We start from the raw sequence: 13,587 nt of genomic DNA, 5'->3' as shown, positions 1-13,587 counted from the left end.
GGCAGGATGTATAAGGAGACCGTGGACCAGTTGGAAGGAGGACTGGCAAGCAACTTCTGCTGTCCTGGTAGAGCCTTTTCTTGTAGGCGATCTACGGCAGTACTCCAAAGGAGGTTCGACCCTTTGAGTGGAGGAACATCCTTTTTCGACTTCAGCTCGGAGTTCTGTGAAGAAGAGTCCTCGGAATCCTTGGATCACTCAGTGGCTGCCCAGCTCAGAGTTTGGGCTACAGTCAGACATCACTGTTCTGCATTGAGGCCTGGGACTTGGGATTGACAGCTTGTGCTGCAGGACTCTGCTTTGCCAAATTTCGTGGTTCTAGCATCATGGGGACCAGAGATAGGAGGCAAGGTCTGACGGCGGCAAGTGCCCCACCCCTGCTGAGCCATCATTGTGCTTAGGATGGCTGTTGTCCACAATTCCTGCATCCATCCCTGTGCTGAGGGGCTCTGCATACAGTTCTTTTGCACTCATCCTGAAGACCTTACACCAGAGACTTGCTCAGACCTGCCAGGGCCATAGCTCTGTAGATGTAGGCGGGGAAAGTGACCTTGGACCTGCTTCAGAAGACTCGCCAAGTCTTAAGAGAATCGGATTACAGGCGGTGAGTTGTAACAGTATTTGCCTAAACGCCCAACTCCCTTTGTAGGTTGGTAACTTTTAGAACTGTTTGGGTTTGCCATTGAATGTTTGTGCAAGCATTCCAAAACTGGGGGACACTTAATTTTATTAGCTAGGATAACCTGAGATCATCAACAGGCCCACTGTTAGTGAGGGCAGGTATGGGCAACTGTCAAACGGCTGAGGTGACACAGGAACCACCAATTGTTCTGTTGACAGTAATGTCAAAGGGCTTCCTTGCATTGTTCATTGAGGCTCCAATGGGAAGAAGACTATTGCAGCAGTTCAGAGTCTAGCATCTGCAAGATGGATGAGATTGTGAGGGGGAAAATCCCTGGTTACAGGTGGTGTGCCCAAGGAGGCTGTAGGTGCTGCAAGGCAGGGGGGGGGGGGGAGGGGTTGATTTGAACTGGAGGAAGTGTAGGTTGAAGGAATTGGACAAGGTATCAGTAGAATATAATCAGGGTTTGGATCTCCTTATGGACAGAAAATAAAGCCTCCAGACGCTAGTCATATGTAATTTCACCTCCATAGAGTAACTGGGCAGGTGGTACTGCAACCAGTGCTACAGAGGGAACCAGGGTGAAGAGCGTGGGCTGTGTAAGAAAAGATAGTGAGGAAGGCATGTAGCAAACACAAGGGGTGATGGCTGGAAGGTTTAGAATTAATCTTAATCTCTGGCTTGTTCTGGGCAACCCTCAGACCATCGTTCTTTGCCTGTCAAGTCATTACAAAAGGGGAAAGAAAATATGCAAATCAGGCTTGGTGCCACCCCAAGAGAGGCAGTTCAGCCTAACTGCTAAGTCACATCCCTTCTGTACGAGACAAGCATCCCCAGACATGTTTCAGCCTTGTAGGCCCAGCAGGCACAGAACCCACGTCTAGGCATACCAGTCCCACTCTGGTTGTGCGTGACAAACATCCGGGCACCAGTAGTCCAGGGATGACTATCTGCTTCTAAACCATCAATCAGCCCCACACCTCTATTGGAAACAAGTAAATTATAACCTTGTCCAACTTTGGTAACGTGGACAGACAACAGGCTGATCTCTGCAAGGTTAGAGATAGTTGGCTAGTTGCAACACAGCGAAAATACAATGACCCAATGATAAAAGGGACTGTCCAGTGAAGGTTGTATACAAATATCTACTTTATTATTACAACAGACACTTCTAGGACACTACAAAATACAACTCAATATACAAGGGACAATTGGCTGCTAAGAGCTTGTTCCACAGGATGTTTCTCTACTGAATTAAAGGCTTGTTTAAAATCCATTAACGCGACATACTGGTTGTCTATCCTTTATTGCTTGAGCTTTAATAGCTGATATTAGATTTAATGATGTGCCAATAACCGCAACAAACCCAGATTTGTGAGGATCCATTAGCTCTTCCTTAATAAGCCATTTAGTAAAATCAAGAATTAAAAGTCTTGCCAGGGGCATCTAAAAGCGCAATTAGGTGGTAGTTACAAGGATCAGCCCGATCACCCAGTTTAAAAATTGGGATCACTATAGCAGTATGCCAAGCAGGCGTAATTACCTTGGTCTTAATTTGAAAAAAATCAATTTACAACTTCCGCCCAAGCCTCCGATGAGCTTTAAAAATAAAGCTTGTAAGCATATCAGGCCCCGGGGCCCGTGATGAGCGAAGCTTTTTGATTATTATTAAGATGTCTGTAGAATCAAACTTAAATTGAGCTAGATCTGATAGCTCACAATGAATAGGTAAGGGATTTAATTATAGTTTTAAAAAGTTTTTGATGGTGAGCTTTCCAAACCATCTCATCAATGCCATTTAATTAAGTTTATTTATGGGCATTGCCATAGACAGAATTTTATTAATTGGGTATTAATCATCACCAAGTTACAATTTCCTATCCGATCACATCCTCCTGTCAGATGTTGCAATGTTTATGTTTTGGTTTTACTTTAATATCCAATTTTGATCCCTACATTTGCTCTAGACTAACTCTTCGGATAAGCAAAAGGCAACCTGGCAGTGAACAAGACTCCAATGTTTACCTTGTGTTAATGTTACCCCCTCTCTACACTATGGCATTGAAATGTATGGCATGTTAAAGGTATTAACCCAATTAAAAGACAGAGGTTACTGGCTCATATTGATAGATTTAAACCAACTACCGCTTGCCTGCAAGAAACCCCTCTAGTTTCATGGATTCTTGTAATGATAAAGACATTTTGGGTTGGTGAACTGATAGCGAGCCATGCCGATGGCAAACAATGGAGTTGCTATCCTAATCAAAAAAGGCACAAATGATGAAGTGCTCCATAATGATAGAGATTCCAATGGTAGATGGGTTTTGGTTAGACTATCAACTTCCAAATATTCTCAATAATTAATGTATATGGGCCCACTAATCCTGACTGAGTTGGAGGGAAATTAAATGATTTTACAGTCTGACCTTCCCAATTTGATATGTACTGATTTCAGTAAGGTGATTGACCCTTTTTTAGACATCCCTATGTCAATTCAGAAGTAGCAAGTCTCATACCCAATTTACCAAATGCTTCGCTGAAATTGTCGACATGCGGAGGCGCTCATATCCCACTGAGACTTTACCTTTCACTCCCTCCCACATAATTCACCATCACATATTTACTACATTTGTGTTACCAAATCTTTTGCATGTGCAATAATTGACTCCACTATCGAATGCGCACTAATAGACCATTCTCCTGTAAGCACTAATATTGAATTGGGATGTGTTAAGTATCGCATTAGCAGATTGAGATTTAACAACGCACTACTCCAAGCCATCAACTCAAAAATGTCTGAATTTCTAAATTTCTCATAATAAGGATGAGGACACCTCTCCAGTTAATTGGGATGCTTACAAAGCAGCTCTATGGGGGACATCTCATTTGTAGCCAAAAGAAAGAGGCCAGGAAAGATTTAGGTGCCCTGTACAATGAGTTACAAGCTCTTGAGAGAAAAAACAAAAAAAAAAAAAACAAAAAAAAAGACAAAAAAAAACAAAAAAAAAAAAAAACACAATTCTACCTAATAGCTTTACTTAAACAAATCCTATTATTAACCCTCTGTTCCATTAATGAAAAATATACTGAGTAGGCATGTGGTGTAGTCATGAAATGTAAGTTTAAAGTATATCCATCATCCAACGAAGCTGGTAAAGTATTGGCTTCGTATCTTCAGATCAAAAAAGTGAGCTAGGATTTCTGCTGTTAAAAAGGATTCCGGCAAACTATTATTATCTACTGATGCAGATATCCTGGGTGTTTTCACAAAATTCTATGAAAGTCTACATACCTACTAATTCTAATAATGAATTTTTTGATCACCTGAAACACAACCATCCTATTAATATGGATCTAAGTAGCCTGGGTGGCCCTATTCAGATCAACGCAGTTAGTAAGACCATGAAAGATCTTTAAAAAGGCTAAGCCCCTGTACCAGATGGGTTCTCTATGGACTTTTTTGGCGCATTTCTCTTCTACCCACCTACCAAAGCTAGAATCATTGTATACATTTGTGTCTCGGGCAGGCAAGTCAATGGCATGCTTTACAGAAGCGCTTCTAATACTATTTCCCAAAAACAAAGATAATGAATAGACAAATCGTCGATTAACTCAGATTGCAAGATCTTTGAAAAGATCTTAGCTAATAGAATCCTTGACACACAAGTTGATTAGTCCAGACCAAGCTGGATTTGTCAAAGGCAGAATCATCTCTGCTAATTCCAGACTGTTCATGAATCTCTTGCATTGCATACAAAAGAGAAATCACCCTCCAAAACCATATATGGCATTTGCACTAGACATGAAAAAACTTGACTGTTGAATGGGACTTTCTATTCCAAGCACTAAAATGGCATGGCATAGGATATGGCTATATCAGTGTAGTTAAACTTCTATACTCCGACCCGAAAACCTCAATCTTTATTAATAAATCAATACTCTCCTAGATTTTTCCTCCATAAGGTACACTAGACAAGGAGATCCTTTTTCACCCATTTTATTTGTACTAGCCCTGGAACCGCTATTAGAACTGATACAAACCAAAAAAGACTGCTGATATTACATGTGGAAAATGTGAAGTTAAATTAGCTGCTTATGCGGATGACATTAATTTTCTTGTTAATCCAACCATGTCACTTCTCCACCTGAATGCCTATTGTGTTAGAGTAACTGATCTAGTTTGGTCTCAGCTAGAATCCAATTTCCATCGGTTACCTAGGTATCTCAATTGTCTCCTCACGCCATCAAATGATTAAAATCAAAGGCTACAATCCAAGCTAAATGAATGTGTTACCACTTGGTCCCCCTTATACCTGTGTTGGTATGTAAGATTAGGCCATTAAGATGATGTTCACACCTGTGATTTTATACTACTTACAAAGGCTCCATATTCCCTTCCCATCCGCCTTCAAGTCTATTGACAAAATACAGTAATTTCTTATGGTATCCAAGAAAAAGAAAAGAATTGCTGCTAGTAAGTCAAGATATCCATCATATGGTGGTGTCAATTTTTTGAATTCATCATAGAGCTTTTGTGCTCTAACAACCCGGAAATTGGTTCCTGGTTAATGAAATTATAAACCCACTTACCTGGTTCATTGTTGAAGAAAAGTGCCCGTTTTTACCATTTGATATCAGTTACAATTTTCCTTTTCAACAGATACGAATTGGGCTTCTCCAAAACGATCTGTCTCACCAGCTCTTAATTGAAGGATTCACATCAACAAACCGGCAGAAGCCCTCTCTCCACTTATTTGGTGCAATTAGTCTATAACCATACGGTAGACCTATTTTCCATAGCAAAGGAATTAAATGCATAAATCAAATAATTGTTGATGGCAATATTCGCTCTATAGAAAAATTTAGGAATACATTCTCATTGCTACCACTTCCTGAGTCAATATTTTAATTAATGCATGCTAGCAATAGAAATGCTTCTCAGCAACTGCGTGTAGATCCTCCCAGAATGCATTTTATAGAATCCCCTGATTTAATCAGAGCTTAAAACTTCTACAAGGTTACGAGAGCAAAGAATTACCAATAATGTATGGCAACTGAATTGCAGTGGCAAGGGGACTGTGGTACTCATTTTTGGGAGGAAATTATTTGGTACAAAGCATAAATTCTATCCACAACGGCGGACATAACCCAGACTCTTTACTTCTTTATACATATAGCTAGGTCTTTTAGACACATGTTTTTGAATACCCCCTAATACATACGTTTTGGAACCAGGAATCTTCAAAACCTCTCTTCCCTAAAATGTAATTAAGCTCCTTCTTGGTAGCCTAGCTCTTAAAGAAGAAAAGATTAATCCATCATTCGTAATTCTTGACCAATTTAGACTTCTGGCAATAAGTCTAATCATATAAAACTAGAAAGATTTCACTAAAATGTCTATAAAAAGGTTGGTGGAATAATATTTGTGATGTCCACAGACTAGGCTGGAGAAATGTATTGCCAACTCACACCTCTTACTCTAGATAGGACAGAAGATGGCATCACTTTGCCGATTAAACACAAATGTTTCACTTCTATATTGCGAACTATTCAGTTGTATGGCTCCTTTGCTTTATCCAATCACCTATTTTCTTTCTCTCTTCCACCCCCCCCCACCCCATTACCCACTTTGTCGCCTCACAGTTAATCTGAGTATGTTACATAGATTTAATGAATTTATGATAACTCTTAGTTGCTGTAAACCACTCCCTTTAATGAATTTTTGTACTATACTCGTTATAGAATGGTACTGAATAAAATACAAATCCTTTAAACTCAAAAACTAAACGTGTACTTTGATTAAAATGAAAGTACTCCATAAACAGCAGATCCTGTAAAAGGCTTCCTGAAATCATTTTGTTTTAATATAATTGTTGGTCACTAGCAAAGCTTCTCACATCCACTCCAGACATAACCACACCTGTGCTGTGAAGGACGGTAGATTGAAAACATGGAAAAGATTTTACTTACAGGATGGAGACTCTTCAAATCTGGTGCACACATTGGTTGCTTTGGAACTTTCCGTCAGAAGTTCCTCGTCTTCCTCTTGTTCAGTTCTGCGATGTCGATTGCTATGAGAAAAGGAAATGGTGCATTTTCTGTAAGAATGGTTACTAAGCAAGGAGTCCGAAAGGTCTAACTTGCTGTAAGAAAAAAAAAAAGCACATTTCGGCAAGAAAAACTACAACATGCACCATTGCAATACTCTACAACTATACCTACAAACAAGTTAAATATCAGAGCCAAAATGTTACTTACTCTCCAACCAATAGAAGGCTCTGTTTGTCATCGCTCTTCCCACGAGGTCGACCAGGCTTCATTTTTAGGGGTGAAGTGGGAGTCTTGGCACCAGCTGGCTGAATAAAATGGGCAAATACTTCTGTCTGCTTTAACAGATAATCAAATCTGTTTGCTCTGTCCGATTCCTGGAATCGTAAAAGAAACCAAATTAAAAACACCATGTTTCACAAAAGCAGCATGTACACAGTGACAGAAAACTATCAGAATAAAGCATTGAGAATAAATGCATGCAAGTTTTACTGTTAAAAAGTTTTCTAATAATGGTTCTGCGATATGATGGGCAATTGTTAGGGAGCCTTATTTTTATGTTAATCCCCTCTCCTAGTGAGACACCAAGCATTTTTGGACCCATTTCTTTCTATCCTGAATGATGGGAGCCGTTTCCCCCTCCCCCCCCCCTCATTCTTATTTGCTCTGACTTTGCTTTTGACTTGTGTAATACCAGATTCTGTGGAGTCTGCCCTCATAAAGGCATCTCTGTTACACTTTTGCAGCACACAGCGCAGTGTTGCAGTGTACCCTTTAGGTTCTCCTGGTTATAGGTCTTTCATGTTTTCTACGAACTACTGTTCTTAAGGAAAGAGGGATACTTTGTGTACTTCCCAGAGATTAACACCGCCTTCTGTGGAGTGCGATACCTAGTATCCCTTTCTCTCTGCTCCAGTGACTTTCGAGTCAGTGACAACCCTCAGGTTATGGCTGTTGACAGTGGACGTGTTCTACCAACATTAGTGCTATTTTCTACTGCAGAGTGTATTCAGCGCCTCGGTTATGCACCAAAAGTATGTCCTAACACGGTGCTCCTTTTTCTTATGTGGTCTTTCTTGGTTAGCCCTTCTACCATTCTGAGAGGGGGAGGGCTGAACCCTTGTGTTTCCCCATCTATGCTCCAGTGTCTGAAGGCAGCAAGCAAGGAGGGGTTTTACACTCTCCTGCCCTTTTGTCGGACAATGCCTGAATGGAACTGGGGGGGGGGCTTTCCTGATTGGCTGGTGTGACCATGTGACCAACCAGCCCCAAGACAAACTGCAGATTGAGCCATCCTCAGTGCAATGTCTTTGCAAAGTCGAATCCATCCAGAATTTTTGGTGAGCTCCTGTTGGGACCTCCAGAGGAACGATCCCACCTATCCAAGTCCCCTCACCAAAGTGCAAGACTGAAGAACTGAGGAAAATCGACTGGCCCCGATAACAGTCCTTTGATGGGGCCGATAAAAAGGCGCCAAAACTGTAGACAGATGTGCGTCAAAGAAATCCATGTGGAGTCCCCTCTCGCGACTGCTGCTATGACAACTCATTAAGAGTCCTCCCTCTCGTCACCAGACTGAGCATTGATGAGACCATGTGTCAACGCTGCACAGGGTGCGTTAGGCAGAATTGCATGCAGTACCCTCTGGGACCACTACACACAATTAGGACTACAGGCGTTAGCCAAACCAACCTTTGGTATATGTCTGTAACACACAGTTTTTGGTATCGAACTGAGCAGCCAGGCTTATCTCAAGAGTAATGTGAGCAGTACAAGTAATTACACAGGGGACTTTCAATCACAGTGGTTCAAGTAGACACTTCTACTCAAGGTTCCTTGGTAAAACTTACACAATTATTTAGAAAACATTTCACTAGAAGGATACAACTTATATACCAATACACTTCAATACAAAACTTTGAGACAGTTTGCGCTCCCCTGAAATAGGAGTCAAATGGCAGTTGTTACTTCGAAGTGAGCAAAAAAAATGAGTAGAATAGATCACATACTTTTTATACAGTGCAAATAGTTTCAGTTCACCAGAGGAGTTAAAGTCAAGTCAATAGGCCAGGCCAAAGTCAATGGGCTAGTGTTCTGGGTAGGAAAGAGCAGTTCTGGTATCAAACGTCTTTGCAAAAGTTCTCAGAAGTAGTTTAGGCGAAAAATAATTTGTGGGGTCACATGCTGATTAGGACTGCAAGTTGGGAAAGTTTCAAACTTTCACTGCGAGAGTGGTGTTCTCAATCTGGTCAAGCACAGTACCTTAGCATGAAGAAACAAATGCAGCTGAAGTTTTTGGTTCCTGGCAGTTCCTGCAGATCTCACTGTTCCTGAGCCTCAGTCGTGGGGACAAGAGGGAGGACGTCGGGGGACTCCAGCACTGCATGGGATCGTCGAAAAAGCAAACAAGATGAGTCCCTTCAGTTCCTAGCTGTAGCTTCAAGCGCACAAGCTGGTGTCCCCCTCCCTGGTTAATCCTAACCAGCCTTGAGAATGGTATCCAGGTGGCTTACGAGTTGATTGGTCCCACCAACTCCAGGAAGAAGTCGTCCTTGAAGGGGCTTCTCTGTCCAGATGAACTTGGCAATTCGTACCTGCAGCAGGGCTTGACCGGGCAAACCAATGGTCCAAGAGTTGCAGCAGCCGTCCACTTCTAGCTCTTCTTCGGTTCCTTCATTCCAGTGGTCGACACTACTTTCCAGTCCAAGAGACTCACCTTTTAAACAGTTTTCTCCCTTTCATTCCAGCCCAGCTGTCTCACCCAGCAGGGTGGCTGTCCTTGCCAGTCAGCCAGAAAATCAATCACGCTAGGGTGCATTTAAATCTCCTAGGAGACCAAGCACAGGGAGTTGGGCACCTCCCTCACTTCGTGCCCACCCCGACACTCAGATGTCAGAGGCGGTCTTCAGCCCTGAAGCCCGCTAAAAGGCACACAAAAGGAATAAACCTGGTTTGGCGCGCAGAGAAACACTAGAAGGACCTTTCCAAAAAAGAAATGGAGAAAAAGACTGGGACCTGTTTAAACAAAGGGGCTTAAGGCGCCATCTTGAAAAACATGGCTCCCGTGATTTGTAGCGACTGGTGTTCGCAGTCGGCAAAAATCATGGTACTGTTGTAAAACCACTGCCACCAGCCTTTTCAAGACTGCTACATGAGTATTTAGACACAGGGGATACTATGTAACCCCTCCAGCACTCCACTGTAACATGGGGTGTGCTGGATCTAGGAGTTTGGAAAGACTATTAAGGTCAATTTCACTTTACATTCTCTGGGAAACAGTTTATCCCAGAGAAGGTACCTAAACCTTTAAGTCTAAAAGACATCCCTGTGTCACTGCACTACACATGAAAAAATTATCCCTATGGAGTAATCTAAAACTCCATAATCAAAGAACACAAGTGAAAAAACACATTAAAATACACGAGTGAGAAAAATAAAGGCTCACACTCTTTCCAGGTAAAACAATCAAGTGCTCAAAAGCCAGTAAAGTTGCTGGGGGGTCTCTAAGGTGAAGGGAATTAGTACATTTATGTGAATTCTCCCCAACAGTGTGTCCTTTGCAGGGTCCCTAGACATTGCGTTATCTTGCTATAGTATTTTATTTAAAGTGACTAAAGTATCCAGAGGATCTTTGCCTTTTCTGCTGCTGCATAAAACATTTGTTCCACTCCTACGCAGACTTTTGGATAGGTAGGGATTGGTCTTTAGGAGCCTTGAAGTGTTGGAGAAATATTCTACTGCCAATAGTGTTGAATAACCCTTATTTTCCTTCTTACAGACTGACACTTTATAAATGAATGACCCTAATAATTTCGCTGTAAGAAATGCGGGTGCGCAGCACAAGTTATACAGTAGGTCATTTTCTGTAACATTTAAGCACAAGCACAGTCACCATCGTAAAGTATTATTGATATTTTCTATGTATTATGGTTAGCTAAAAGTATTTTCTTACCTTGTGTAAATAAAATATATTTTACTATAACTGTGTTCAAGAGTTTCTTTGGACCATTACAGTTACTGGGTTCAATATAATTCCCTACAGCTCAGATCCTCCTCCCAAGAAAAGCATGGCTGTTCTGCGATCCTAGCAGATCATTTTGTTAGTACAGAATTATACTAAGAGTGTGGGACCTGTACACCAAGTGATAAGAGTCTTGCCTCCAGGTGACTTTAGGAAAACTCCCCTAACGGCAAGGATCGTTCCGAAGCTAACAAATGACCTGCAGTAGCTCTAGATGAAAAGACAGACTTTGCTCGCCAAGACCGTCCCTTTTTTTAAAAACAAAAAAACTGGGCATGACAAGCCCTGGATTTATCAGTTTTCACTTCACATGGCAAGGTAGTTATTTTTGTCAATTGAAATTGTGCCCTATTTTCAAGCCGACTAGATCTAGGCATGGATGCCTTTTCAGGGCTCACAACATCTACTAGCCCACTCACTTAAGTAGGGAGATTTTAAGTATGGAGAATGCCATTTGCATGGTGCTCTTACTAGCGAGCATGGGGATGTTTGAAACTTTACTGCAAACAAACTACAGTAAATGCCGAATTAAACTTCTCACTGTGCATGTCCAGCCTTTTGGTGGCAGCCTTGCACCAAACATGAAGTGTGCTTTTAGTGACATGCATCATTTTAGTGAGAGCAATTAGCATTTGTTAATATTTTGTCACCCTGGGACCAGTGCAGCTCTCTTGCATGTTTGACATATATACACAAGTGAAGGAACAGGTTGAAATGAACTCAAAGTAAAAAACAAGAATGGCAAACAAATCTCAATTTTCTTACTACCCCGCTAAACAGCGGTACCGCAGAAAGCCAATCTTAACATGGGGATTGACATTTATGGCTATGCTTGAAAATCTTGCTAGACAAAGAGCCAACAAGGCTGCTGTGCCCTTTTTTCAGCACGCAGATTTTCTTTTGGGAGCCTTCCTCCAAACTGTGCTAGATCCAATAATGTGCTGCTTTTCCACGGTGGAAGCTCAATAGGCAGCCTGTGTGTCATTTTTCAAAATGGCGGACAAAAGAAAAACTCAGATGGACTTGTGGAAGTGCAATGCCTTGCATTATGGGGCCATTATAAGGGTTTTAGTAAAATAGAGAAGTTCTGCCTTATGGCACTGATCACATGATTAAAGGACCATTGGTTGGTAGATCCAACCACCAAAACTAGGATTGCAGTGGTAATCCTTTAAATAGTAAGCCCCCTACATTTCTTTGGGAAAGTGAAAAGGTACACATTTCAGTCTCCCAGCGCATTAAATTGAACATCGCTGTTTTGGAAAAGCATGCGTTGCAGCAAACCAGTCTGGTCTTGAAGGGTTAGGGAATACTGTTATTTGGGCATTTTACAGTGGAGTGAGGGTTCCATTTCCATCTTCATCCATTGGTGCTAGTCTCAGAACAGTTTATTGTTCTGGTCACGTAGTGGTAGCTGTAGGCGAACAGTTAAGGTAAACGCCTTAATGTGGGTTGACTGAGAAATGTTTGAACAAAGAAATGTCTAAACAGGTCTTCATGGAACTAGACGTATTACGTTCAGGTCGGAAAGTCACTTTAAATATATTTTTGGAGCAGGTCCCTCCCTGTTACAGTCGTTCACAAAGTCAACTAGGTTCTTTAGCTCTCAAGGTCGGCATGTAATCTTATGACTGGTAGAGGTTCACCTGGGTGTGAAGTCTCCCACAAGATTCAATGGGAGGAACAACAGCTTCTGATGGATACTGGTTCTAAGGCTGCATGGTCCCCACACCCTGAATGTTAAAGCTAAGATTTGGTTGCAGTAACTCGTGCCCTTCCAAAGAACAAGCATGTGCTTGAACCTCACGATTCAGGTTTGTCTATTTTCGATCATTGACAAACTCAGATCCTCACGAGCGTTGAGGTAAGCAGAAGAAGTTACAAAGATTCAGCAGCAGCTCAGATTCCCATTAAGAGGTTCTTCAATCAAAGACTTCAGTGGAGTCAGTCGATGCAGAAGAGAAACTAAAGCCATAGGTGCGTCCATGGAGTGGCAGGTGCTGCCCCTGTACTCCGTTTGGCCAGACCAGTGCCACCAGCGTGTGTGCACGTACTTCATGCCACCCCTGCATAAGCCAGTGCCCCACTTACGCCACCCCAGTCAAAAGAGTCTGGGCATACCACTGAAAGCTAGAGTCCCGTGCAGCTCCGTTTCACTGAAGGTGTACGCTCCTGTGACAATGGAGCAGGCATTTCAGGCTGGAGAGACTCCTTTAAGTGTGTTATGTTGGGGTGGTTTCTTGGTCTCAAGTAGCACCGGCATGCCCCCAAAAGGGCGAAGATTTCTAGAGATTTACTTCTTAGTGTCAATGCAAGGACAGGGCAGAGACTTTTTTGGGCATGGGGGATCCTTTAGCTTGCAGCTTAGTTGTGCCCAAATGATCAAGGGTAAGATGTGGGATTCTTAAGATTCCCCTCACATACATCCGGGCACAAGAAGAAAATGTATCTGGATTCCAATCCAGCAAAGCAGAAAATGTGCATGGCGATCTGGAGTGCACCTAGGGTGGCTCAACCACAAGAGGAGCTCCTGCAAGACATGCAGTATAAGCTACTTTAGTCCTCTGAACACCTTCCAGATTCAAGGAAGGTGGGCAGCGGCAGGCACATAAATGTATCCACAAACTATAGAGAATTTCTCACTACTTCAGTACTTGGGCTCGAACAGCTCATGCTGGACCATACAAAAGGATGTGAAACTGGCTCAAAAAGGTTACGAGATTATCTTCTGGTGCACTTAGTTGCACATTTCTCACTGGTTGGATGGTGTGGCTCCTTGGGGAGCAGGCAACCAAATGAATAATAGGGATAGCTGGCTTGAGCTACATCCTAACACTGTGCCTCCATGTGCCCCTAAAAAAATCTCATGGTACTGCTAAAATAATGTAGCATCGAG

The 13,587-nt window shown here is 42.2% G+C and overlaps 1 protein-coding gene across 1 annotated transcript in view; it reads right to left on the bottom strand.

Annotated features, from left to right (window-relative positions):
* Nucleotides 1-13,587, bottom strand: part of SMARCA5 (SNF2 related chromatin remodeling ATPase 5) — a 682,605-nt gene that overhangs the window by 607,769 nt on the left and 61,249 nt on the right. Inside the window, exons 3-4 of the mRNA XM_069631209.1 lie at nt 6,881-7,047; nt 6,593-6,693 (exon numbers count right to left, since the gene is read on the bottom strand). Of these exons, the coding sequence (XP_069487310.1) occupies nt 6,593-6,693; nt 6,881-7,047 (268 nt within the window). The remainder of the gene's footprint in view (nt 1-6,592; nt 6,694-6,880; nt 7,048-13,587) is intronic.

Source organism: Ambystoma mexicanum, chromosome 6q (assembly GCF_040938575.1).
Source record: "Ambystoma mexicanum isolate Mex_15411 chromosome 6q, UKY_AmexF1_1, whole genome shotgun sequence".
NCBI lineage: Eukaryota > Metazoa > Chordata > Amphibia > Caudata > Ambystomatidae > Ambystoma > Ambystoma mexicanum.
Note: the sequence above shows the minus strand (reverse complement) of the source record. Positions and strands in the feature narration are given on the sequence as shown.